The 26,739-nt window shown below is 45.1% G+C and overlaps 1 protein-coding gene across 12 annotated transcripts in view; it reads right to left on the bottom strand.

The window, feature by feature from the left end:
• PTPRT (protein tyrosine phosphatase receptor type T) overlaps window positions 1–26,739 on the bottom strand; it is a 1,056,651-nt gene that overhangs the window by 157,075 nt on the left and 872,837 nt on the right. For 7 of the 12 annotated variants that reach the window (XM_045082202.1, XM_045082207.1, XM_045082203.1 and 4 more), the window contains 2 exons: window positions 14,313–14,448; window positions 2,326–2,355 (listed from right to left, as the gene is read on the bottom strand). In XM_045082202.1, coding sequence (XP_044938137.1) covers window positions 2,326–2,355; window positions 14,313–14,448 — 166 coding nt within the window. The remainder of the gene's footprint in view (window positions 1–2,325; window positions 2,356–14,312; window positions 14,449–26,739) is intronic. The other 5 variants (XM_045082204.1, XM_045082210.1, XM_045082211.1 and 2 more) reach the window with 1 other exon arrangement.

Below are 26,739 nucleotides of genomic sequence, written 5' to 3'. Positions count from 1 at the left end.
AGTAGAGAGGGCTGAAGGCATCCACTCAGGTCCGTCCCTAAGACCCGGGGGAGTGGAATTCTGAACCTGGAAATCACAGGGTCAGCATTTCCCTGTGTTTCCTTTCCTCCTTCTCCATGCATCTCTCAATCCTATGGCCTCACAGAACCCATCGTGCCTGCCCTCTGGGGCTGCTCCCTGTCCCCAAACACTCTGCCCCAAGACCTTCCCTCCCACAGCTGCCAGCATCTTCAGGCTCTTCCTTCTGCAAAGCACTTCTCCTCTTGGTTCTGAAGATTTTCGTCCTGCCTCTCTGTCTGCTTTGCCAGTTCTTCTCCTCTCCTGAATTGTTAGCTCAGCTCCTGAGCTGGCATGAGTTTCACAGTCTAAGATCTGTGACTTAGAGCTCTGAAGTTTGCAAAAACTGAAAGACCCTTGTGTATCACTGCACCTTGAAGTACAAGTACCTGAGTGTCTGTCCCATACACTTTCACATTTTTCATCTTTAATTCTACCACAGTGCCTGGGCATCCAAAGACAGGGCTAAGTACACTGGCTAACTGACAAAGGAGCTAAGGTGCCTAGAGACTATGATGGGTCATTGCATACCCACACCTACTGTTGAACACTGAGGCCAGAAGAACATCTGGAAGACCAGAGGAGCTCCTAGGGGCCACCACTACTGCCCTGAAGGGGGAAAGAAAGAAAACTAACATTTCAGGAGTGCCAACTTTGTTCCAGGCCCATTACAAAATTCCTCATTTCCTGAGTTAGGCACTATGATCCCTATTTTGGATTTAAGAGAAATAAGGCTCAAGGAGTTCAGAAGACTTTCACAAGGTTTCATACGTGAGTGACAAAGATGTGACTTGTCCCCAGAGCATCACAACTCTGAAAGTTCATTCTCTTTCTACCACAGCGACAACACCCCATGTTGTTCCTGTGCTTAGAATTCTTATTTCTTCAGTAGTGGGAAAAATCCATCTCTATAAACACTGGTAACCATTCCTTGCCCCATTAGAAATTTAGTCATCCCAGTAAGCACTCCTATACCAGAGTACATACAGGCACCTCTCAGCTGACATTTCAAGTGTTTGGCTTTATCCTAGACCCCAGAGAGGGTTGAATACTGGGAGGGTGGGGCTCAACGTCCTGGCCATCTCTCCATCCACAGTGTCTGGAACATAATAGGCATGTTCAATGGATGTTTACCAAAGGAATGAATGAATGAAAAAATAAAGCAAATTCTCTGGTACTTTCAGTGTTGGTGGTGGTAGTCCATTTGTTCCTGGATAATCTGATGGCATTAGTACCAGAATCTTATCTGCTCATTGTCTGGCCTATTGACCTGGAACCCAAACATTAAGCAAACGGGGTAGGAGAGCCTTATTTTGGTCCATCCTCATCAGTGAAGGCTTCAGCCGACAATCACTAGCAGACATGGCCTCCCTCATAAGCCTGGGTGTGCCAGGGGTGTAGCAAGACATGGAATGATGGACAATACACTTTACCAGAAGCCAGGCATCCTGAGTTTTAATCCCACTGGATGAGTGGTTTCATACACTTCCCTTGACCTCAATTTTCAAACACTGGAAATGCATATTAGGAAGATGGGACTACTTCAGTGGTTTTCTTAACTTTTCATTACCAAGGATCTGTTGATGGGAGCTTTTTCCCCTTTATATTTGTGTTTTCAAAATGTCTGTTAATAATGAAAAAAACCATCACCTTCATTTAGAAAGTGCAAAAAAACTGACAGGCAACAGGCCAGCTATAACTACAAAATGCACTGGTAACATGAGATACCTAATGCCAAACCCCAGACTGCGATCATTCAGGCCCAAAGCAAAGATCTTGGATGTTTCTGTCACCTGTGAAGCTGGTTCTAGGTAAAGATGGTTCCCTGAAGACTTACTGAAATACAGGAAACAGCCCATGATTTTTTTCTAACCTCTGAGTCCCTCGATGCTACACATTCCCCAAGTAGACACCAATGGGCTCTGAAGCTGCTGAGACTGGTGATTCTGTTTTATCTCTGCAAGTCCTACAGGGGGGTTAGGTTGACCTCTTGATGAAATTCAGGGATTTCTAACTAGAAAATTATACTGCCTTCACATCTCCAAAAATTGGGGGAAAAATCCAAGATGGCAGAAACATAACAGACATAAACAATGACAGTGCATTTTCAAATGGAAAACATCTATGTGAAATAAAAACTTTGGGGCTACAGATGACTTAGACAGAAATGAGTATGAGAAAACCAACAGACACTTGGTTGGTGAAGGAAATGCATGCTACAGTTCCCTCACAGGGCACGAAGAAAAGTTTCCCCGGGTCGATACTTACAAGTAATAGGAGTAGGAATAAGCATTTCTTCTACATATTGATGGGCAGTCAGATGAAGGAAATGTCCAAAAAGGGGGAAAAAGAAAAGACAAACAAACAAGAATTAGATTTATATGAAATCTTGATTCTTAGAAATGCACATAGTATTTCAGCATCCCAAAGCTCAAGGAGATGCAAGTTTCTCTAATCATCTTCACTGAGAATCAGATACTTCCGGTGGTAGAAGGAGTGAGACAGACCTCTCTTAACAATGGAGAAATTCACTACTCACGCTGAAAAAGCCACATCTAATGTTGGCTGGTTTACTTGTTTGAAGGTTCTTTTCTTCTGGTCAACTAAAACTAGCTTCCTTGTAATTATGACTTTTTTGGCCTTCTAGAACTATTCTACCACTCTTCCACATGATAGTGCTCTCATGACCTAAGGAAAGCCACAATGACTTCTATGTTCTCAGTTTCAGGTCAAACCAATCAGAACCTATTTAGTAAGGCCATGCTAAAAGCAAGGTAATCAGGTAGCTATCATTCAAGATGGCTCCCCAATAATCCACACTTCCCAGTACGTATGCTTATGTGTAGTTTCTTCCCACACTGAACCAGGATTGGCCCTATGTGACCAAAAGGATGAGGTAGGAATTGCACTCTGGGAATTTCTAGGATAGATCAGAAAGAAGACTTGCAGCTCTATATAGGTCTTCAGAACCCTCAGTTGAGACCCTGACTCTCCTTAAAGAAGTCCAAGTATCCTGAGGTTGCCATCCTGAAAAGACCAACTGGAAAGACACTAAAACTGCATGAAGAGAGACATCCAGCCAGCCCCCACCAGTTAGATTATGTCAATGGAGACCCTTGGTATCATGGAACAAAACAAGTTATTCCCTTTAAAGCCCTGACCAAAGCTCAGATACATAAGAAAAAGGGGTCACTAAATTTCATGTTTGTTACATATCAATGATCAAAACAAAATTCAAACTCTATCATTAAGAGCACTGCACTAAGAGAAAGGAATTCTAACCTTCAATTCGAACAGACTACAACTTGAATAAATTCTCTGTGCCTTTATTTCCATATCTGAAACTCATATTAGTTGAAGTAGATAATTAGTTTTCAAACTGTGTTTGTAGCCTCCTGGGGGTTCTGTATAGTAGCCTCACTAAAATGGGAGAGGGGACTACTGAGCAGGTAGGACTGCTGGTCCCCTACTATCCACGAAAGCCAGCACTTCTCTATTTTTTTAAGTATTTTATAAACTGGAGTTTCACTTAAAATTTCACATGACAAAGAATTGCGCTCTCCAAAAGAAAGCCTGAAAAATCACCACCTGAGATCTCTTTGCATGATGTCCCTTATAGCTCTTGGCTTCTGAACAATAAAAACTCAAATAAATCCATGATATTTCTTTTGTTATAACTTTTTGTACTTTGTAGGAAAATAAATAGGAATGTCTTTATCTTACAGACTTCACCACACTGACAATAACTGATACATTTGTGGATTGAGAAAAATTGCTGATAATTAAGGTCCCCAAATATCCATCTGAATAGGCAAGAATAGTTTCCTTCCCTCTTGAGTTATCTGGTTAATTGCAACAGTTATCCCAGTTTGCTTGGCTCAGGAAGATGCAGTCTTTATGTCTGCAGCGTGGGGACATGTTCTTGGAGCCTCAGACTTCTCCCTCTTGAGTAGGAAAGTAGCCAAAGTCCCTAGGCAGGGACACTTGTAGTCTTTCTCTTATTCATCAGGAGAAGCCAACTCTCCGCTCTCAGAAGGAAAGTGACTCTGAGAAGTTATGGCAGAAAGGAAGCCCCATGTATACTTGGGAAGCTGAGCTGGGGAAAATGAACCATAGTACAGCAAGATCTCATAAAACTGTTCAACATCTTGGGTTAAAGGAACAGTGCCCTAGATGATGAAAGGGATGAGGAATGTGATGGGTGGAATTTGGAAGCACCCACACACGTCACCAAATCCCCCTTGCCAACCATATAGGTTCACACTGTAAGGAGTCCATTCCTCTCCTTCATGGCTGGCTCTGTGGTCCAGTACTTAGAAATGTGATCCATGGGGAAGAAAGCTGGGCTTCCATTTTATGAAGACTTACTGCTACCTCTGCTCTCCATATTGTCAGGAACAGTGGCTGAGATTTGAGAGGGCAGGGATCTGATCTCAGGTCTTTCACTTGCTCACTGTAACATTTTGGGCAAGTCAGTTCCTCCTTCCAAACCACTCTTTCCTGATCCATGCACCAAGGTGAATGGCATGGATGACTGTCAGCCTAAATCGCTTTGAGGAGTGGAAATATGTCTTTGTGTTCCTGCACCACGACTTGCTAACTACATGGCTTTAAGTCACTCAGTATCTCTGAGTCTCAGTCTCTCCACATCAAGGCTGGGGACAATAATTACCTATTCCCAAGAGTCACTGTGGGCATTAACATGAATCTAAATCGTATTCAAATTATATGTGATATATATAATATATGAAGTATTTTAAGAAAATCATATTAATCTTAATTGATATTAGGTTACAGTAATCTAAACACCTGACATTAGTAGTCCTCAATAAAGGGGAGTTTATGTCCCCACCTCATCCACAGATATAAGGTTTACTGCTTCTCACTCTGGTAATCAGGAACAAAGTGTTCACCTCTTTAGGAATGATAGGAATAATAATAAAATAATAAAAATACTTATGGAGCACTTACTATGCATCAGGCATTGTCCTAGGCTCTCATACTTTAACTCATGTATTCCTCACAACCACCCTGACATATGGGTACTATTATCATTCTCACTTTACAGAGGAGGAAACCGAGGCAAAGGTTTATGTAATTTGCCTAAGATCGTGCAGCTAATAACCAGATTTGACAGCAACATGGCTCTAAAGCTTGTGTTCTAGACAACTAGCCTGTGCTGCCTGTGAAGAAGGATGGATGGATGTTGAGCAATGCAGTGGGTCTAGCATTGAGATGACAAGCGTCTTAAAACTTTTAATCCTCCCAACCACCCCATGGAACAAGCATTATTGTTCCTGATTTTGATTGAGAAACCTGAAGCTCTAAGGGATCACTCCTCACTAGGTCTATTGCTTTGCATAGTTTGGGACCAACTGTAATGCCTCCATCCTGAGCCAGATGCCTCACCATCAACAGCCCCAACCTGTGCTCTAGGGCCCTAGGCTGCACTCAATATTCTGAATCTTCTGGCTTTTCTGCTTTCAACCTTCGGGACTCACCTCTGCTGGGCCACTTCCTCATAACAACATGCTTCTTATCTCCAAACCACCTCTTCCAAGGAGCTTTTCTGAGTTATCCTGGTTGTCACCGAAAGCTGGTGGGTGCTATCCTGACCCAGCTTCAAGGCAACTCCAGGAGAATAGCAACTGAGAAGCTTCAATTAATTGAGTATCTTTCCCCAATTATATTGCAAAGTGTTCCTGGGCAAGGATTATAGTTTTTTACTGTGTGGCCATAACACAGTATACAGGTGTGTTTTCTCTCAGGCTTGAAGAAGATTTACCGAAGGTCTAAATTTACAAGGATACAGTGATATTGCAAATAACAGATTGCCTGAGACCAAAAATCTTGAACAGGGAGACAGCTTTGCTCAGAAAAAAACAAAAAACTCCAAACTTAATAAATCACATACTGCAGAATCTTCTTTTCTGCTGGCTGACAAGGCTGACTTGAGGCACAGTTTTCCTTTGTTCCATACTACTTAAACAGGACTAAGTTATCTGTTTAACTCTCCATGTGACCATCTACCCGTCCATCATCCATCTACGCATGCATGCATAGACCCACCCATCCCCCCTTCCATGCAAGCATGGAAGATGCATGCTTCCATCTTCACATGCACGCGTGCAGCCATCCATCCTTCCACCCATCTAACCACCCATCCACCTACCCCCTTGGTAATCTACCCACCCCCTTATCCATCTCGTCTATAAGCCCACACACTCATCTACCCTTTCATCCAACAACCCATCCATCATCCCCCCATCCGTCTCCCCATCACCCATTCAGCCAACATTTCTCAAAGGCCTACTATATGCCTGTCCCTGCCAAGTTCCAGAGATAGAAAGACAAAGGAGATCTTGATCCAGTCCAAATGTCTGATGAGAGAGCCAGATAAGAAACTTGTAAAACAAAGAGTAATAAGAGTAATAAGAGCTACCACTTAAACAGCAGGAGGTCACTTACATGCCCGCTACTGTGTTAATACATCAGGTAGAATACTTTATTTAATCCTCACTATGCAGCATTATTATCCCTGTTTTATGGATGATCAAGTGAAGCTCAGAGAGGTTAAATAACTTACTCAAATTTATATAGTAGGTAAGTGGCATGGCAGGAATGAGAATCCAAGCAGTCTGACTCCAGTCTGACTCTGACGGAGCCTAGGTGGCTCCGTCGGACAAGCATCTGCCTTTGGCTTAGGTCATGATCCTGGAGTCCCAGAATCCAGTCCCACATGGGGCTCTCTGCTTAGCAGGGAGTCTTGTTCACTCTCTGACCCTCCCTCCTCTCATGCTTTCTTTCTCTCTCACTCACTCAAATAAATAAAAATTTTTAAAAAGATGTGATTAAATTCTAAGAAAAAAATGATAGAAGCCTGCATTAATAATCACTGTGCTATACTGTCTTCTGGAGTGATAAGCGACATGAAGTGGCAACACAGGGAGCAGTGGGACCATATCCAGGGTAAGGGTGGGGTAAGGTGGTCTAGAGTCTATGAGGCTTGAGTTGTAAAGTCAAGGAGCATCTAGATGGATGGAGGAGGAAGGGTACTTCCAGGCAGATGGAACTGTCTATGAAATGTAGGGGTCGGTTAGCAAGGAGAGAATGTCAAAATATTGGCAGGGCCTAGCTCCCAAAGAGCTGAAGGACCGTAGTCCCAATATCACAGTTCATAGGGAGAACCCAAAGAGCCAAGAGGCCAAATATTTTTCTAAATGAATGTTTCTGGCAGGAGTGTGAGCAGAAAGTTGGAGGGAAGAGGGATTGGGGTCATGAATGCTACTGTAGGGGTCCAAGTAAGAAATGTTGGGGGCCTTTCTTGTAATGGCCATGGGGAGGGAGAAGTGAATGTGAAAGGTGAGTCAGTTGGTGATTAAATGGGAGTGTACTGAGGAGGACCTCCAGGGTTCTAGTTGGAGCAGCTACCTGAATGGGCACAAACAGAAGGATTTACTTTTCAGTGTGTGGAGCAAGGAGCTATTTAGAATGGCATGGACGAAACAGTCAGCATGACCCACTTAATTTGGGCTGCTTTCCCACCTCAATGAACCACTGAAAATTACATTGTATGATTCAGCATCTCAGCAAGTGCTGTTTTATATTTCATTCAGGCTAGTGTGGCATCCATTATCAGACTGGCCAAGTATGAGACCCAGCTCTGCCACTTATTAGCAATGGGATTTGGGGAAATTTCCTGAAATTCCACATTTGGGTTTTGTGATCCGTAGCACGCTACAAACTCATAGTGGCACTGTCACTTTTGGCTGGCCCAGAAGTTCCCTTTTCCTATCGCCTCATGTTTTCCCCGCTGGATAGACAGTGCATTCCCTGAAGGCTCAGACTATGGTGAATCCTTCCCATGCTGCCCTTCCAACCTCACGTCCTCACCACACTGGGTGTTCTGCTGATGCTCCATGTTGATATTCGGGTCTGTGTTCTGAGTGAAGTTTTCCTGCCCAAGAGACAGAGTGTGAATCCTGGGCCCCATCTGTTCTAATTTCACAGGGTTCCTCCATTCAACATGTTTTTAGGGAATCCCCAGTATTTGCATGGCACGTTTGTGATAAGGATGAATCAGAATAGGCAGCTGATGGTCTAGCGGAGAAGATAAGTTATGAATACAAATGACAAATATAACAGGATATAACATGGAGCCTGAGAGGGGATCCAGATGGTGAAGAGACTGTGTCTAGACTGGAGGTCAGCAAAAGTTTACTGGAGAAAGATGGCTTTTGAAGGAGACCTTAAATAGGGGTAGAGTCAGGTCCCATGGAACTGAGAAACATAGGCATTGAATGAGGAGGAGACTTCACAACCAAATATATAGGAGTGGAGTAAGACCTTCTGGAAATCGGCCAAAACTACTGTGAGCAGGGGATGGCGCAGCTTGACACGACTCTCCAGATGACCTAAATAAAACATATGCTTATTTTCTCATCTCTACTCCATGAACTACTGTTATAAGGGAGGAGAAGCCATCAAGGGACTTTTGACAGCAGGTTTGGGAATCCAAGTTTCATTTCTGCAACATCACTCTGACTGCAAGTCACTGCAAGTCTGACTGCAACATCACTCTGACTGTGGACGGTGGGTAGGAGGGGTGGGGCTGGGGAGGAGATGCATGCAACAGAGCTATAGGGGCCTTCACCAGGGAAGGAGCTGTAGAGGGAATGAGGGGGAGGATGTGACCAAGAGAAGATAAAGGTGCAGGTTCAGAAGTATCAGGGTGACACGACCCCATCATTTTGACTGATGGAATGAGAGGTAGTACCTATCACTAAGATAGGGACACAGGATTGTGAGCAGGTTGATGGGCAAGTGATGACTGGAGCTTTGACCATGAAAGCCTCGAGGGATTTTCAAAACAGATATCCCCAGGCAAATAATACAGGGCAGTGAAGCTCTGGCGAGAAAAGGCGCAAGTAGAAGATCCTGCCCTCCTGGGTCATTCCCCCTCTCAAGGCCTGCAAAACTATACCTACCATGTGGATGCATCCACACCTGAAGACCTGGGTATATGGCACGGTGGCTGCGTGCAAGGGAGGGTCACAGAATATTCCTAGGGCCCTGGGCTTGTGGGAAGACTCAAGGAAGAGGCAATAGTTGGGAGTCCTACTTGGAGGAACTTGGGCTGAGGGTTAGAGAGTGGCAGGAAGCTTGTCGGTGAAGACAAACATCCGACATTTGCTTCAGGGCAACAGCGTGCGTGACAGCAGAGAGTATTAGCAAATGATGCCTGAACCTGGGCCACCTGTTTCCTGTTCCAGGATTCACTTATTTTCTACCAGTCTCCATGGACTGACAGAATAGAAGCTACCAGCATTCAGTTAACTCTCTGGAGTCACAGAGCCTGGGTTTGTGTTTTGATTCTCCAGGGACTGGGAAAATCATAAACTCTTTTGAACTTCAGTATCCTCTTCCCTATAGCAGAAAACAAACAAACAACCCCCCCAAATAGGAGTAACAACATCCTACCTTGCTATGACTATTTCAAGTATTAAAATCAGAATATGGGGACCATTTAAATGGAAAATCTACAAATAGGTTAGAATGTGTGTACTGATTTTAGCACTGCCCTTAACATATTAGCAGTGGGTTTGGAGTTGGCTTGGTACAGTTGACAGTCACATGAGAGAGTAATGTCCCTGTTGATATTATGCATTAGGATCTCTTAGGCAGGGACAGGAAGTAAAGTCTGTCCCAACAATTAGTTCATTTGATCTTCAGAACAACCCCATGGGATTAGCTGCATCTCACAGCTGAAAAAGCAAAAGGCTTAGCTTTGTTGTTTCTCCAAGTCTAGCAGCAAATAAATAGAACTGTGGAGATTTGGACCCAGTTTTTCTGCTTTCTTGTCCATAGCAAAAAGATGTCTATACCTATTACACTGGGAGCTCCTGGGGCAGACCCAAGTCACAGAGAACCAAAGTACACCAAGGGATGCACATTTTTCTCAATGTAGGCTCTCATATCTCAAAGTCAAGACACCTCAAATTCATTCTTGGAAAAGTTACTATATGGGCAGACAAAGCACCATTGGCAGAACATCGAGGCTGGACCAGGAAGAGCTGGGAAGGGGGAAAAGGAAGAGAGATGGAGGTGGCTAGAACCATGTGTAGGGACTGACCTCAAAAAGGTCTCCCTAAAAGTTGCTCAGTTTCCATTTGAAAAGAAAAAGGAATGGAAAGGTAATGTGGGACCCAGACAAGTCTTGGGGTACAACTCTACCAAAGAATACTACTTCATCTGGCTCCAGGGTTTGCCCATGCAAAAGTAAATGGCTACACCTTAAGCCTTGGAGGACCATGCTCAGACTTCAGTGGGTGTGTCCCAAGGATTAAATTGGGACTATGAAGCTTGTGGACATGCATACATATGTGCATATTGCCAAAACAAACATTAAAATGTAGAACCTCCCATATGTGAATGGCTAACAAACACCTTCACACACCAAGGTTAAGGCACTGAGGCTTCAGCTTTCCATGTTCATTTTCATTGATGGCACCCAGAGCCCTATAGTAGTGAGTCAAGGGACCACAGGGGTGGCCTAGCAGCCCTTTGGCTGCATATTCCTTTGGGAGAGGACATTTAGCAATTCTAGAGGGAGGAGGCCAGGGAAAAAGATGAAAAGGACTATAGTAATGAGAGTTTCTATTTCAAAACTCAACAAGGTGCATGAAAAGTTGGTATGCTCTATTATATTATGGCATGCAGAGACCATTCTGGACCATTCTGAGGTCCAGATGTGATCATGAGAACCAGGAGTAAAGGATGGACCCATTATCCAACCAATATTCAATATCCCAGTTAAGAGCTGTATCGGGGAGAAGCTCCAGGTCACGTCACGTTCTTTTTTTTTTTTTTTTTAAAGATTTTATTTATTTATTTGACAGAGATCACAATAGGCAGAGAGGCAGGCAGAGAGAGAGAGGGAAAAGCAGGCTCCCTACTGAGCAGAGAGCCTGATATGGGGCTCAATGCCAGGACCCTGAGATCATGACCTGAGCTGAAGGCAGAGGCTTTAACCCACTGAGCCACCCAAGCGCCCCTCCAGATTGCTTTCTTCTAATGCTCATGTAACACTCTGTATCTCCGTGGAGCTCTGATTCTGCATTGGCCTGTGTTCAAAGAAGCCCTCTCCAAAGAGCCAAAGGTACTATGCAAAATACTATAACTTGTACCTTCTGCAAATCCTGTTTGAATCACCCACCAACATTTCATATCCCTTCCTGCAACTGTACATTTCTAAATACCCACTTAATCCATTACAAAACAACCAAGCAGCAACAACAAAACAATTGATTTAACTTCCTTCATTAAGTTTTTCCCTTGGTCCCCTGTGTTTCTAGCTCATTCTCTGTCACTTTCTAGTTCAGTATCCCAAAAGAAAACAAGCAAGAGAAAGATTCTCTTCAGAGGGTCACAAGGAAGCCCCAAGGCCAATGATAATGAACACTGCAGGGAGAATCGAGGGACATCTTCTGTGTATTGGAATACCTGGTTGGGCTTTGGGGAAATTGTTGAGCCAGCTGAATCCCTCAGAAGCAGAGGAAATAGGAAGCCACCACTCCCATGTGCACTGAGGTGACGAAGAAGACCCAGCTCAAGCCAGTGGAGGAGGCACATCCGGCATGTGACTTCTGAGAGTTCCTGCATCCAGGAGCTAACTTGAGGTCACAGTGGGACATTGAAGAGATGCTGACACCAGGATCCTGAGTTGTGATGATCTGCCTATTATTTGGGTTTTCTTTTCCTTTCATACCTCTTCCTTTTAGGTAGCTGTGGATAGCCTTCAGGCCAGCAGTAAGTTAGTGACAGACTTAATTGAACAATAATGTTTTCCCCATACTTCTATATGGGGCTGGAGTCAGAAGAGCTAAAGGAGTTCACCAAATGCTTCTCTGTCCTTTGGGGGCATCTCTCAACATCAGAAGACATTGTACACTACTGGCAAGAGTACAGATCTATACTATGTTCTTTTTTTCTCTTCTTTCCTTGCCCTGCACCCATCTGTAAATTATTACTGTCAACTACGTTTTCTTTTCCCTTTCTCTTCTTTTTCCCAAAAGATACTGTGTATGCAAACAGTGATTAGTCCCCGCCCCTGCCCCCCCCCACCCCCCCGATGCCACAACATCTCAGATTTGCCTCTTGGGGACACATGGTAATCATGGGACTCCTCTTCCTTGGGTCTAATGGACAGTTTTGATACAGGTGAGAGATGATATGCAGTAAAGGTTAAATCCACACAAAGGACTCATTTTATCACCTGTTCCTACCCTAGAAACAGAAAGCTCTTTCCTCCCTCCTGAAAAGTCACACGTTGCAGAAATAGCTGCAGAGAAGGAAGTGAAATTTCTTCACAAGCTCACAGACGATGGTGACGTGGGTTAAGCCAGGCTTTAGAAAGAGCAAAATTGGAAGAGCTTATCTGACTTACAAATCAGTGGCAAAGAATGAGAACATTTCAGGTCTATCAGAGAGGAATGCGTTTCTAGTAAATTGGTTACGTTTTCCAGGTAGGCAATCCCAGAGTCACCTCTGCCTCTAATGTGTCTGTGACTCTAAGAAACATGTCAGCAATCTTACACATGCTTACTGCTCCCAGAGAAACCAGCCTTCATGTTTGACTTCATCTAACAGCAGCTGACTTGTCACTGAGACCTACAATACGGTCTTACGGATGATGAGGATATGACAATGCAATGCTGTCCTTAATGCTTGTTCCCGGATATTAATGTCATACCTTCTCTTCCCCCTCTCCCACCAGAAAAGCAGTAGCTGGGTAAGAACCTTAACTTTCCCATCATTCTCCTGAGAGCCTGAGGAAAAGAGTGATCCTGTTAGACAAAGCATATCAAGAAAGGACAAGGTCCTACAAGAAGATGTCCTAGCCAGAGGGAGGCCTGGCTATTTCAGAAGAGAGTCATGAAAGACACAAGTATATTCTCGTGTCAAAATGGCCAAGAGAAGGCTGATTGCATGTATAGTGGGAATGCCAGTATTTCTGATTCACTGAACACTGGAAAGGGAGATTTAAAAAAAAAAACTTTTCTGCATTTATATTCATGGGACTCCTTAGGTAGAAGCTGGGATTTGTCTTTTTGCTCTTGTGGGAAGCAAATTTCACGAGCGCTTTTTGTTCCACAGATGGAAGCAAGTGCCTGGTCCTTGTGACAGGGCTTGCCCTGAACTCTGTGAATGACAAACAACCAGAGCTTCAGGCTAAGGTGTTAAGTGGTTTGTGTAATGATGTAAAATTATCTTCAAGCTGGGGGCAGGGCATGCTAAGGCACATAATGTTACAATGTAACTAAATGTTTTGTTTGCTCTGGCCAACTAGGGTAGTGGGAAGGTGGAGACCAAGAATGGGACCACCATGTTGAAACTGAGAAGACAGGGAGGTGGGTGGTAGGCATGGAAACATGGCGCCAGCCAAGGGGTCAAGGAGAGATGGGCCCTGGGACTCCCTGTTTGGAGTAATAACCTTGCATCCAGGGTTAGTGACAGCTTGATATGCTTCAGCTTTCCTAGATGAATGGTTCCTTTCCAAAAGGAAACTGTCTGCAATTCCCTTATGAATGTCTGATAAACAGATGTCAGTGTGGCAAATCTTAGGGATTTGGGGATGAGGAGGAGCCTATACCCTGGCTTTGATGAGCAAAGCAACAGGCGCTAACTGTGTTAGTAGACCCAGGAGGACATCTTATGGAGAAATAACAAGTAGCAAAATTCCAGGTGGGAAGGTATTATGGGACATAGAGTAGGAAAGAACCTTCCCTTGGGACTACTGCACTACAGGAGGCTTATCTCTGTCACGTGGGGGTCAGCTTGGGATGCTGCTGGTAGGGCCATGAGAAATCAGGGTGAGTGAAGGCAAAAAGGGTGAAGCATGACTTTCCTCCATCTGTATTTCTGGGGCTGCCCAGTAATCCTGACGAGACATGATCGGTTACAACAGAGCAATTAACTCTGAGAAGACTCATGACATGGAATCCCATGGCACACCACAGTGGCCTAACCACAGGAGGGAACATTGGCTCTGTAGGAAACCACCCATCTCTGGGCCACTTGCCAAGTAGGCAGATGCCAATCCAATGAGCCACAAATGGCTCAAGGATTTCAGGATTTGAACACTCATAAAAGAAAGCCCCTGCTTGGAAGTGATCAACAGAGCCAGGACCTGGCCATGTGGCAGTACTAGACCAGCTGGGGTCAGCAGAGTCTGCAGGGCAGCACCAGACACTCACCTCCTCTTGATGGTGAGCATGACACCCAGGAGAATGATGATGAACATCAGGAGGCCAGCGATTACACCAGCCATCTTCACGGTGTTGTCCACCTGCTTCTCTGGCTCCACAGTGTTAGAATTCTGAGTGGAGGCACCTTCAAGGGAAAAGAAGAAGAAAAATGTTGAAAAGGCTCATACGTATGACTAGACAACAATTATTAGACAACAATGACAACAGGTTCCATTTATGGAGAGCTGACTAAGTGCCAGGCACTACACTGAGAGCATTATACACAGTGTCCCATCTAATCTTTTTGAGGATTAGTCCTTTGTGATGTTGGGATTATTATACCTTTTTTTTTTTTTTCAGAGGAAGAAATTGAAGTTCAGAGAAATGAAATGAGTGTTCCAAGGCTGTACAACAGCTAGGTTGGGGCACCATTATCCTCCAGGGAGATCAAGTGGAGAGTTTTATCCCTCACACTGATTTGTCCCTAGAATCAAACCATGGATCTATAATTTGATTCTTGGGTCTGTGGAATTATCCCAAGCCCTACTTTATTCTTTCCGGTAAAGGGTGAAAACAACAGCTTTGTGTTAAGGTAACATGATTAAAATCACTGGAACTTTAAAGGTAAAAACATAAAGATTTTGTTTTGTGCCTTAGATGAAACAAATGGTGTGGCAGAAATTTAGTGCATTGAAGGAACTGCCTGGGGTTTAGAAAACACATGTGACTGACTCCATTTCTGGAATTTAATGCTGATGCTACGTGCTCTGCCGGGTACTAACTTGTTGATTTCATTCCAGGTAGCCAAAAAAAAAAAAAATGCCTCTGCTTGGCCTCTTCAGGCAATGGACCAGGGATCAGAGGTCCCTTCTCATTCCGGACACCTCCATGAACACCTCTAGAGAGTGGCCCAGAGGTTACCAGCACCCTGAATGAATTCCTTCCTGCTGCTACTCATATTCCCAGCAGTGCCACGTTTGTGTGTGGCAGCCTAAATCCACAGAATCCTTCCCCTGACACACCCCTACTTTTCTGCCTTATCAGCACCAGCTCGTTCTTCATCAGTGACTACATCTCCTCTGTTGGCCTGTGCCCCTGGGAGAGTTCTTTTCTCTTCACTAACTTCTAACTCCTTGTAACACTTTGCACACACCTCAATATACAGATATTAGTTATTTGTTTCTCCATCTGTCTCCTCCCATGGTCTGCAAGCTCCTTGGGGGGAAGATTCTACCTCTTTTGTCTTTGTTTCCTCATGGTAGCAGTGAGCCTGGCTTGTAATAGGTGTTCTCTTAATGTTTGTGATTGTTCAACGTTTAGCTGAAGGGATGACATCTCTGCCCACACACATTTGTTCTCATGGAACCAAATTGAATTTCTCCTTTTTCAGTCATGTGTTCACAGAACTCAGCTGAATTGAAGGGATGTTAGTGCCCATAGCTACGATTCTGATTCCCCAAAGTCACTGATGTTTAAGAACAGCCCTCCAGCACAAGGATGCATCCCTTCTTCTTGGTTAAGAGTGTCAAGTGTTTTCCTGTATACGGAGACATTCTCCAAACTGTCTTGTAACTGGGACAAGCTGGGTTTATGTAGTCCAGCCTCCCCAGTGGGAATGGACAGTCTCCAAGAACAGGGAGTGAGTGTTCTCATCTCTCTAATGCCAGAGTCTCACACAGGCCATCCCCCTCCTCCAGTTAACAGATGATTACTGGATGATATAAAGAGAAGTGGACAGCAGTTGTTTGCTTCATTCATTCATCCACTTGCTACTGAGCATCCATGTGCCAGCCAATGTTATCTATGGGATGGATGGGAGATCCTTCTCCCAGATGGACTCATGAACATGGGATCTTATTCAGTTCCCTTCACCAACTAAAGGCAAGACCAGCTCACCAAATCCCAGGCTTGCCTGAGCAAGCTCTACTTATCTACAGCCCAGAGAATTCGTGAGGCAGTTAGCCAACCACCTCTTTGGCAGGCTGGTCTCCTATCCCAGAATGGGGGCTGATTCCAAAGGAGCACCCACTTAGCCTCCATTTCCCAGTTTGGAGCCATGACTTCTGAGATACGGCTAGTCCACTGCATATCAAACATAAGGGAAACTGAACACCTCAGGTGACAATTCCCTCAATTGTGTCAGAACCTTTTGATTTGGATTTGGATCTGGAGGAAGGAAACTGGCTCTGGAGCATTCACTGCCATAGCTAAACTTTACTTAGTGCCTGCTCTGAGATCCTATTCTAGAGACCAGGGGTCTAAGGGCAAAGGAGCCCTGGAGAGGATTCTATTACCTTAGGAACACTGTTACTGGCTTGGCTTAAAGAGATTCATACTTCATTCCTCTGATAAATAATCACAAGCTCTCACGATATGCCAGGCATTCAGTGATACAGTGGTGAGCAAAACAGGCACAGTTCCTGCCCTCAAAGAACCTACCACGAGTGGTGGGTGGGGCTCGAGAGACAGAATTAATGAATGACGAATCGGTAACGTAAACTTTCAAGTCTGTTGAGAATGAGAAAAGAGAGGCATGTTGCACTTGGAAAGCACATACTAGGGGAATGAATCACAAGCGGCAAGATGTGGCCAGTGGGGTGAGCTTCAAGGGATGATGGGATATAACCGGTAAAGAACATGAGAGGAGCCTGTGAGAGCCACAGAAGCAACCGCACTGGCTGCGGCCGTGTGATGGGGCAAGGAGCCTGGTGCATTCAAGAAATGAAAGAAACATAGTGTAACCTAGGGCGAGAAAGCAGGGTGAGCACAGTGAGAGAGAAGCTGGAGAGCGCAGCTGGGGCCTGTCCACACAGGGCATCAGAGGCCACAATGAGACATTTTGTTCTTCACCTTGAGAAAGCCAGAGAGCCATTTAAGTGTTGTTCATGGAGCAATACCATGCTCAGATTTACTTTTTCAACAGATCATTCCAGCTTCAGTGTCGAGCCAAAGTGGCCCGAAGAGGCGAATTCGGAAACAGTGAGGCATCCAGGTGGACTTAGGTGATGGCGGTGGAAACAGAATAAAAGAGATAATTACCTGAAATGCATGTAAATCAAACCAAAACCTCTCAATGGGACGAATGCAGAGAATGAGGGAGAAAGATGTCAAGGATGCCCCAAGACTTTGGTTTCCTCCTCCTCCTCCTCCTCCTTCTTCTTCTTCTTCTTTCTTCTTCTTCTTCTTCTTTTTTTCTTTTGAAGATTTGAGTGTGTGTGTGTGTGTGTGTGTGCATGAGCACATGTGCATGCATGTGTAGGGGAGAGGCAGAGGGGGCAGGGGAAGAGTCCTCATCAGACTCCTTGCTGATCGTGGAGCCCAATGTGGGGTCAATCTCATGACCCTGAGATCACAACCTGAGATGAAACCAAGAGTTAGATGCTTGACCAACTGCACCACCCAGGTGCCCCAGGTCTTTGGTGTTCCTAAGAAGATGGATGACGGTGCTGTTTATGGGTCTGAAAAACAATAGGAAAAGTATAGCTACAAAGAGAAAATGGGTGTGTTTGGAACAATATGAGCTAGAGATACACTCTAGAAAAGGGGCGGTTAAAAACGCAGGTCTGGAACTCGGGAAAGAGGTCTGAGCTGGAAGTAAAAGTGTGATATATGCACACAGACCATATCTAAAGGCTGAGGTTGATGGAGCCACCCAGGGAAAGAATAAACGGTGACAGGAGAAGGAAGATATGCCTGTAGAGGAGGCAGAGCAGGAGTGGCCAGATGGGTAAGCTCTTACCCTAGAGCTAAGAAAAGAGTGTTTCAAGAAGGAAGGAATAATGAACTGTGTCAAACACTGCTCCCAGGATGGAATCAAGATCCACAGTCAAGGGAAAGTGAAGGTCTTGGATCAGTGTTAGAAACCCTTCCCCAAATAAGTCCCAAGATGTCCTACACTGAAGCACCTTCAGTGGTGACCATAAACCAATGATGGTTCAATCCAGGGAAGCTTTCTGAAAGACCAGAACCCAGTGGTTTAGACAAATTCAATCAGTTCAGCCAACAAGCATCAGAGGTGAAATCACACACTCTGTATAGGAACGTTATGAGAAGGAATCATGCTTTGCTGACCCAACCAGACTCCAGGAGCAGAGACATGAACATGGGTGCCAAGTAATGTGCCAAACAATTTTCATTTTTGAGGTCACTTAATCGTCACAAAACTCAGAAGATGCTAGTTTTGTTTTCCCTTTTATATAGATAAGAAAACTTCATGGAAGGGTTAAATGACCTGTCCAAGGCCATATAACTAGTGGGTTCCAGAGTAGGACTCTGTGTACAGGGTTCACCCTCTTATCACTATAATGAACTGTCCTTGATATGGTTGCAGTTAAGGAAATGCCAGGGCTGTGTCCACAAAGAAGGCTGGCCACATGGCTCTCTGACCAGAAATCCAAGGGAACTTTTTCAGAGGTAGAACTGAGAGCCCTTAAGGAATATGGTAGCTGTGTTGCTTTTGCTCTAAGCCCATCCTTTTCATGAGAGTCAAAGTTAGTGCCATATCAGTCCCCAGTCTCTAAAAAGCCCTGTTTCTGGTTTTGGGTAACTTCTATTTGCTAACCAGGGATGAAGATGGTAGTCTGCTGAGAGAAGGGGGAGGGACTTGGATATATTCTCTTCATTTCTGTCCTCCACTGGGAGCCAGCTTAAGAACAGTCCACGTAAATCAGAACTGGCAGCTAAGCACCAGGTGGTAAAATCATCCAATTGGAGGAACTTCAAGGCTCTACATAAGTCCCCTGTGTGATGGAGTCATCAAAAACAATCTTGTGAGCTCAGCCTGTACTAATAGGAGACTACTGTCTCTGACATGAGGCTTCGTGCTCAACCTTATACCTGGATCAGCTGTACCCTTTCACCTCTGAGCACTCCCAACGCTGAGCCAGTCCTCTTCAAGCAGCTGCTACCACCCCTGATCTCTGTCCACAAAATTTAGGGTGGCTTAGAATCCAGATCCCTCTTGGTTCCAGCTCAGAGTTCACATCTGGCTTTCAGTAGACTATCTACTCACTGCTGCATATGGAAACCTGGTGCCCAAAGGAGAGTTCTTGGTCTCATGAAGTCTTTCCTCTCCCTCAATATCTTCTCCATACAAAGGACCGAGTCACTACATTTTACTTTCCTACGGCCTCTTCCCATGTTTCCAAGCAACTATCCCAAGTTATATCCCTCAAGGACTCCTGCTATCCAACAAGGGTAATTAGGTTTGCTTAACACTGCACTAGTCAGACCACTCTGGTGAGGCTTATCCAATTGACTCCAGCATCTGAAAGGTGCTTCCAGGGTAAAGACAGGCCAAGAGCCTTGCCACTCAAAGTGTGGTCTGAAGACCAGAAGCATCAGCATTGCCTGGGATCTTATTACAAAGGCAGAATCTCGGGCCCCATCCCAGATCTAATGAGTCAGCACCTGCATGTTAACAAGGTCTGGTTGTGAATCAGGTGCACACTGCAATTCAGAGACCATTGACTTTGGAGGAATGGCAGTCAGGTCAGGACTTTTCAGCCTAGAGAATGGAAGATGCAGATGAGACTTGGTTCTTGCCTTGGAAAAGCTGAAAGGCCAGTGCAGAAGATGGAAAAGACTGGTCCCTTCAATTTTAAAGATTGGAGTTAATATCAATGGGTAGAGTGACAGGGGTAGATTAGGGACCAACACAAGGAAAGGTTTTTATGTGGAAGCACTATTCAGCAGAGGTTCAAGTCTAGCCCCCGTAGGCAGCATTATGATACAGAGAGGAGCATGAACACAGTCATGGTTCCCAAGTCCTATTCCAGAGTTGGCTTTACTTTTCACCTGCCCACTTCGTGTCCACCTGTTCTTACCTCCTGGGCTTCCTGGATGCTTCACCAAGCCCAATCACTGTGATGGGATACTGACCTTTCTTCTTTGCTTATTGACACTGCTTCCCACCTCAACTCAGCATCCCTTGATTCCAGTGATACCCATGCTCAGGGTGAGAGACATTCTCCTTAGAGATACGGGACTCCTACGCAGTCTACCTCCAAACACCCAAGTCACCCACAAAGGCAGGAGAATATGTCACCCACAGTGAAAGACACTATGTGGAAACTTGGTGTTTTCCCATCATGCAGAAGGACTACATGATTTCTTATACACCTTTGGAAGCTGAGATTCTATGGTTTTATGAGATCGATCAAAAGTAATGGGTTTCAGGCCAGAAAAACATGAGTTTATGTCCAGACTCCATAACTAACCGGTTGTGTGACCTTGATCAAAGCGATTAACCACCAGGTGATTTGATATCCTCATTTGTAAAAGAGTGAGTAAATGCCAAGTTCACAGGAATGTTCTGAGGATCAAATGTAATAACAGAAATAAAAATGTTTGATGAACTCTGAGGAACTGCTCACACATGTGATATAATGATGGCATGGCCCTGGAGCTGGGTCCAGGGTGGTAGCAGGAGGTTCCTGTGTCTATTAACTGTGGGTGTGCTGTGGGTGCTGGGGCCATGCTTCCTTGCACTCTGCTGCCTGAGTTCATCTGATCCTTAGGATGAAGGCCAGCAGAGCTCCCTGGAATGATTCACTTCACTTTCATCCAATAGGCGAGGCCTGTATCAGGCTTACATCTGGATGACTTAATGGCAGCAATAACAAAATTTGGCAACAAGGGATTAATGATTCATTCTCAAAGTGCTCTCACTGGCTACAGGCCCAATTCTATAGCTTTACTTCAGAGAATTTCCCTGTGAAGATTTGGAGCAAAAATAGAAGTCTCAGATAAAGAACATCTAATTGCAACTGATAAAACCAAGGACATCCCAGGGGATGCATAACCCATGATCATTGCTGATGGTAACGAAAGGAAGCTGGCTCTCGGGAACACCATTCCTAAAAGCTGCAATCTTTAAAACACACGGTCCCCTCTTAGCTATCCAAGGGCATATTATCCCCCAATCTTACTGTGCTGGCAGTTTACCCCGTCTCCTTAATGACTTCTTTTCTCAAAGAGTTTCTCTGTCTTTACTCTGGCTTTGCATGCATCTGGCACCCAGTGGAGAAAACCTTTCAAACTCTGACTTGGGAGCTGGTACCTCTATGTCAGTGAAGGTTTTAAGGATTGCAGATATCTCTGATTATGGGGCAACGGGTTGCCAAGAGGAGACAACAGGGAAAAGATAAGGAAGTTGGGCAACCTTCCGGCTCTTCTGAAGTCAGGTATGCACCATATCCCTTCTTGATTTTGCTGGAAGCGGATTCTTAGAATGGTGGGCTATTTTTAAAATGGAATTTAAGTCCAAGATCGGGAATAAAAGTTGGTAGGAAAGCATCTGGATACTTCATTAGATTCAAGCCTCCAGACTTTACAAATTGCATCCCAAGGCATTGAGAGCATTTGTAATTGTGATCATGAACTACTTTGGCAGTCTTTGAGGACTGAAATTGTAGCAAACAGGAGGGGTGCGAGAAGCCTGGGGAGAAACAAATGCTGTTGTTGATTTTTTTTTTTAATGGAAAAATGTGGATTCCAGATATTTTGCAAGAGTAAGTGTGATGTTGATATAGGGGGGAAAAACCCATATAGACTGGATGATTAAATCAGAATTTTTCCCTTACTGTTTACTAAAGGAAGAAATAATCACTAGAAATCGGCACAGGCTCTGCATCCGTCAGCATCCAACCAGGAAAAGGGAAACCACTCCAAACATGTAAAATGGAGCAAATTTGCTAGAGAATGGATACACAGGCATCAGGAGAGGGTGGATGAGGCAGCCCAGATGGTACCGACACCAAAAGCCATTACCCAGCATAGACTAGAGAGACAAAAGGATGTGGTGGTCCTCATCAGAGCCCAGAGGTCAGGATCATCCAAAAGAAGCTGGAAGTCTGGTAGACCTCAGGGAGAAATGGAGTCATGGAGGGCACATAGCCATTGTCCAAGAAGGTGCCTGAGGCCAACAGGAAGAAGGCTTCTCCTCCTTCTTACTGTACAATTAATGTCTCCTCTTGGCCAAACCTACATGCCAGTTGATATGGGGCCCAGGAAACACAGCGTGCCAGGGTTACCTACACATCTCAGCCAGCAAAGGAAGAGCAAAGGTGGGGTGTGAGGCCAAACAGGCGAAGGGCCAGTGAGGGCAACCTATGAACAAGTGATGGTGTTCACCCCATTGCCACTTTTGAGAGATGTCTGGGCTTGTCAATCAGGAGGAAGGCCTAGGACTGTGTGTTAATTTCAGCCAGAGTCAAGGTCAAGGCAGAGACCTTGTAGTTAGCTTTCAAGAAAGGTAAGTGTTAAACTGGGTCATTCAGCAGGTAATGCTTACTGGTATTTCTTTTTTTTAATTTTTTCAATTTATTTTCAGCGTAACAGTATTCATTGTTTTGGCACCACACCCAGGGCTCCATGCAATCCGTGCCCTCTCTAATACCCACCACCTGGTTCCCCCAACCCCCCACCCCCCACCCCTTCAAAACCCTCAGATTGTTTTTCAGAGTCTCTCGTGGTTCACCTCCCCTTACTGGTATTTTGATACCCTTACAGGTATTTTGATCTAGAATGAGCAGGTTAAGCGGTCTTTGTCTATATGCCTGTCCCTGCTGTATCACGCAGCTCCATTCCATAACCGCTTTTCTTGAAGATTATCTCCCCTTATGCCCTCTTGCCAACATATCATATTCTAATATCGAAGGGATTGATGAACATGTCATGTGAATCTTGTTATATGGGCCAAATTATACAGACTTTGCTCAAATGATATTTAAACTTGACCTTTTAAACTTAAGTTCCCTCATCCTTTTTCACTTTCCTTGTATATCAACCACCATCTCTAAGCCCTTAACACATTGAGTTCAGTTTTATTATTAATCTCTGGGCTTTCCCTAAAATTCCTTTCTTGATATTTAGGCACTATAGCATCCCGTATAATTACACAGGGAGACGAGCCTTGCTCAAGTTTAAGTAACTGTTGTCTCCTTTACTCCTAATACTCTTTCTCTGTTCCCACGATGACTAATTTTTTAAAATTTCCGACTACCTCCCCCACACCTGGGAACAGTGCCTCCCTCACTAGGTCTCGTTGACTATGGAGTGCTCAAGAAAGATTATTCCATCATTCTTCTAAGTGACATCACCTAGGATGTTTCGCGAGTAATAAATAAATTGCCTCAATTCATCATATGACAGTAATTGCTTTTAGCCAAGATTTAACTCAGAGTCAATGTCAAGGAGCTGGAAAACACTACAGAGACACAGGTTTTTCAAAGATAGCTCTACCCTGGCTGGAGAAAAACCATTTAATAAGTACTGAGTTAAGTGTAAAGAAGATACAGATTTCTAATATCCTGGCCTCCCTCAACATCACCCAGCTGGTCCTAAGAGGTTAGAATTGACTTCATCACAACCCATACAGCTAAAACTGCTAAATACTGCTGACACAGGTTGCCCTCTTTTTCAGCCTTAAATGGAGGTTAGCACCCCATGAGATGGGAATAGCTTTAATTGATTGTTTGAAAGCACTTTGGCCACTCAAATAAATTGTTCCTCAAGTGCTGATTCTGCTTGGTCCTCTGCATCTCCTGCATCTGTTTCCAGGTAGATCCTGCTTTACACAGCAAACGCTCTGTGTAGGTCAAATTCTAATTCAGTTGTGTTACATACAGTCGGAAAGCCATGTAAGACCCCCATGGCAAATCTCTCCTGGGTGTAAGAAAACTCCTTTATTGGAAATTGTTTTTTTTTTAATGCATTCAGAATTTAGTATTATAGACTTATTTAAGAGGAGTCATGCCCGACCCATGCCAGGCCTTGTCATCACTGATGCATCCCTGGGAAGGCATGCCCTTCACCACTGGTGGGCTGAGAATTCCTTTACACTTCCATAGCTCCAACTGCTCTTTCTTGTGCCCAGAAGCCGAGAGTGCCAGGACTTACTAGAGTAGGACCATGAGCTATGGTTAGAGTTGGGTACACTTTGAAGACTGCTTTAAGAGTCAGATCATAGTTAAGGTTAAAGCACAGGATGTGGCTGAGGTAGGGGGTCACATCTAAAGGAGGGAGCAGGAGCTGGCCTGTTGTTGGGGTTTAGGAGTGGTCTGCTGGTCAGTCCGCACCCATTCATGGTGAAGAGGCAACCTATGCCTAGAGTTGTGATTGGACTTTGGCCAGTAATAATACTTAGCCCATGAAATGAACTGGACAAAGCTAAGTGACCTCCAAAGGGATTACACCCGTTACCTTGACCTCATTAGCACCCACTCAACTCTAGGCCACAGAGGAAAAGTCCTGGACATCGCCTGATGAGAGGTGCTAGGACTTAACACTGACGGTGAGGACAGCAAGGTGCTGGGCATGCAAGGTAATTCAGAGACAATCCTGCTGTCCGGGAGCTCACTACTTGGTGGGAGAGAGAAGTGTGCAAGCCAAAAATCAAAGCTAACACAAGTGTGTACCGGGAGGGGCACGCAGGACTGCTTAGGCAAAACTTAACTACAAACTTGGTTTTCACATGTCATCAGTGGTATGGGACATGTCCTGGGGATCCCTGAGACCGCCCAGTGACCTCCTTTCTCCCCTCCCTATCCTGGATCCCGAGAGTCCAGGCAAGGCCGGCCCTGCCAACAGGGATGAAGACGCTGAGTCAGCCCAGTGCCTACAGGACCGGCTCCCCGCGTGTAAAAATCTGTGCCCTGAGCCTGAGCACAGGGGGCTCAGAGCTGCTTAGTCACGGCAGAGAGCAGCATTCACGGCCGGTGATGGGGATTAAAGGTGTATTCTGAAGAGAAGATGGAAGAGAGGAGAACACCCACTCTTTCGTATGCCCTGTGGCCAAGGGGACCGTCCCACCAGACTTTCCAGGCAGCCAGTATGATGTGGCACAGTCAGTGTAAGGGAGAGTGTGGACAATCTGAACAAACTGTGTTCTTCCTGTGGAATGAGGGAAGCCTTCTCATGAGCAGTCACTGGAGCCAAGTGTCCCAAAGCCCATTGGGATGGCAGCCAGGTCACATTAACACCAGGATGCCAAGAACAGGTTACCACAGCCTGGTTGGTGAGGCAGAGGCCAAGGCCAGGAGGTGACAAGTAACAGATGCTAGGACTGTTCACAAGCAGGAAGCAGAACCCAAAAGAGGAAGGTCAGAGGCTAGCTGTGAGCCAAATGCAGAAAACAGTGCACAAGGAGACCTCACAGTGTGGGCTCAAGAAACCCTCTGGGAGGGAGAACAGCTTTTGGTCTCGGTATCACCGAGGTCTCTCCACTCCACTGTAACGGTGCAGCCTTGAGGGTTTCAAGGCTGTACCTGCCCACGGCCCAGGGCTCTGGATCCCCATGTTTCCAAGTATATTAGTTTTGTAGGGCTGTCGTCCCAAATTACCACCATTTGAGTGGCTCAAAGCAACAGAAATGTACTCCCTCACAGTTCTAGAGGGGAGAAGTCCAAAATCAAGACATCCAGGATTCCTCCTGTGAGAGCAGGTAGAATCCTTCCTTGCCTCCTCCCGCCACGGGTTTGCTGCAGTCCTTGGAAGCCCCTGGCCTGTGGCTACAACATTCTGCTCTGTCTCAGTCACCACACAGTGTTCTCCCCTGTACCTGCCTTTGCCTGATATCTCCTTTTCTTTTTTTTTTTTTTAAGGATTTACTTATCTAATTTAGAGAGTGTTTGCACACACACCCAACTGTGGGGGTGAGGGGGAGGGAAGGGTAGAGGTAGAAAGAGAATCTTAAGCAGATTCTGAGCTAAGTGCAGAGCCCAACGTGGGGCTTGATCTCACAACCCTGAGATCATGACCTGAACCAAAACCAAGAGTCAGATGCTTAACCAATCGAGCCACCCACGCACCCATGTTTCCTTCTGATAAGGACCTCAGTCTCACTGGATTATAGCCTGCCCCATGATTCATCTTAACTAATTACATCTGCAAAGACCCTCTTTCCGAACAAGATCACACTAACAGGAACTAGGGGTTAGGGCTTCCACCCATCTTTTGGGGAAAGACATTGGACCCATTAACAGCAGGCTAAGCTCAGCCAAGCGATCTGGGAATGGGATGTGGACGGAGGGAGGTCTTAGCATTTCACCAATTAAAATGCAATCACTGATAAAGGTTAGGATCAATCACACTGTATATACGGGAAGAGGATGGGACACTCCTGCTCGGTCCTGAACTGAGCCGCAACAGGGGCTTCCAGAAGGCCAGAATGTCCTGGCTTTATTTGTCTGTCTAGCTTAGGGTGCACCAGATCAAGGTGTCCCCAGGGATATAATTCCTCAGAATTATAATTCCTCAGAGACATAATTTGGTTCTTTCCCACCACCTCTGGTGAAACTGATCCCTCAAGGAGTGATCACATTACCTGACCCAAAGGGGTAGGAATTTGGAGGAGAGGCAGAGATCTACCCAGCCTGGGTAGCCTTATCCAGATCTTGCCTCTGGAATATAGTGCTTGCAGTGAGCATCAGAGTCT

Source organism: Mustela putorius, unplaced genomic scaffold (genome assembly GCF_011764305.1).
Source record: "Mustela putorius furo isolate JIRA1106 unplaced genomic scaffold, ASM1176430v1.1 tig00000592_pilon_pilon_pilon, whole genome shotgun sequence".
NCBI lineage: Eukaryota > Metazoa > Chordata > Mammalia > Carnivora > Mustelidae > Mustela > Mustela putorius.
The sequence above is the reverse complement of the archived record's forward strand: the minus strand, read 5'-3'. Positions and strand labels throughout refer to the sequence as shown.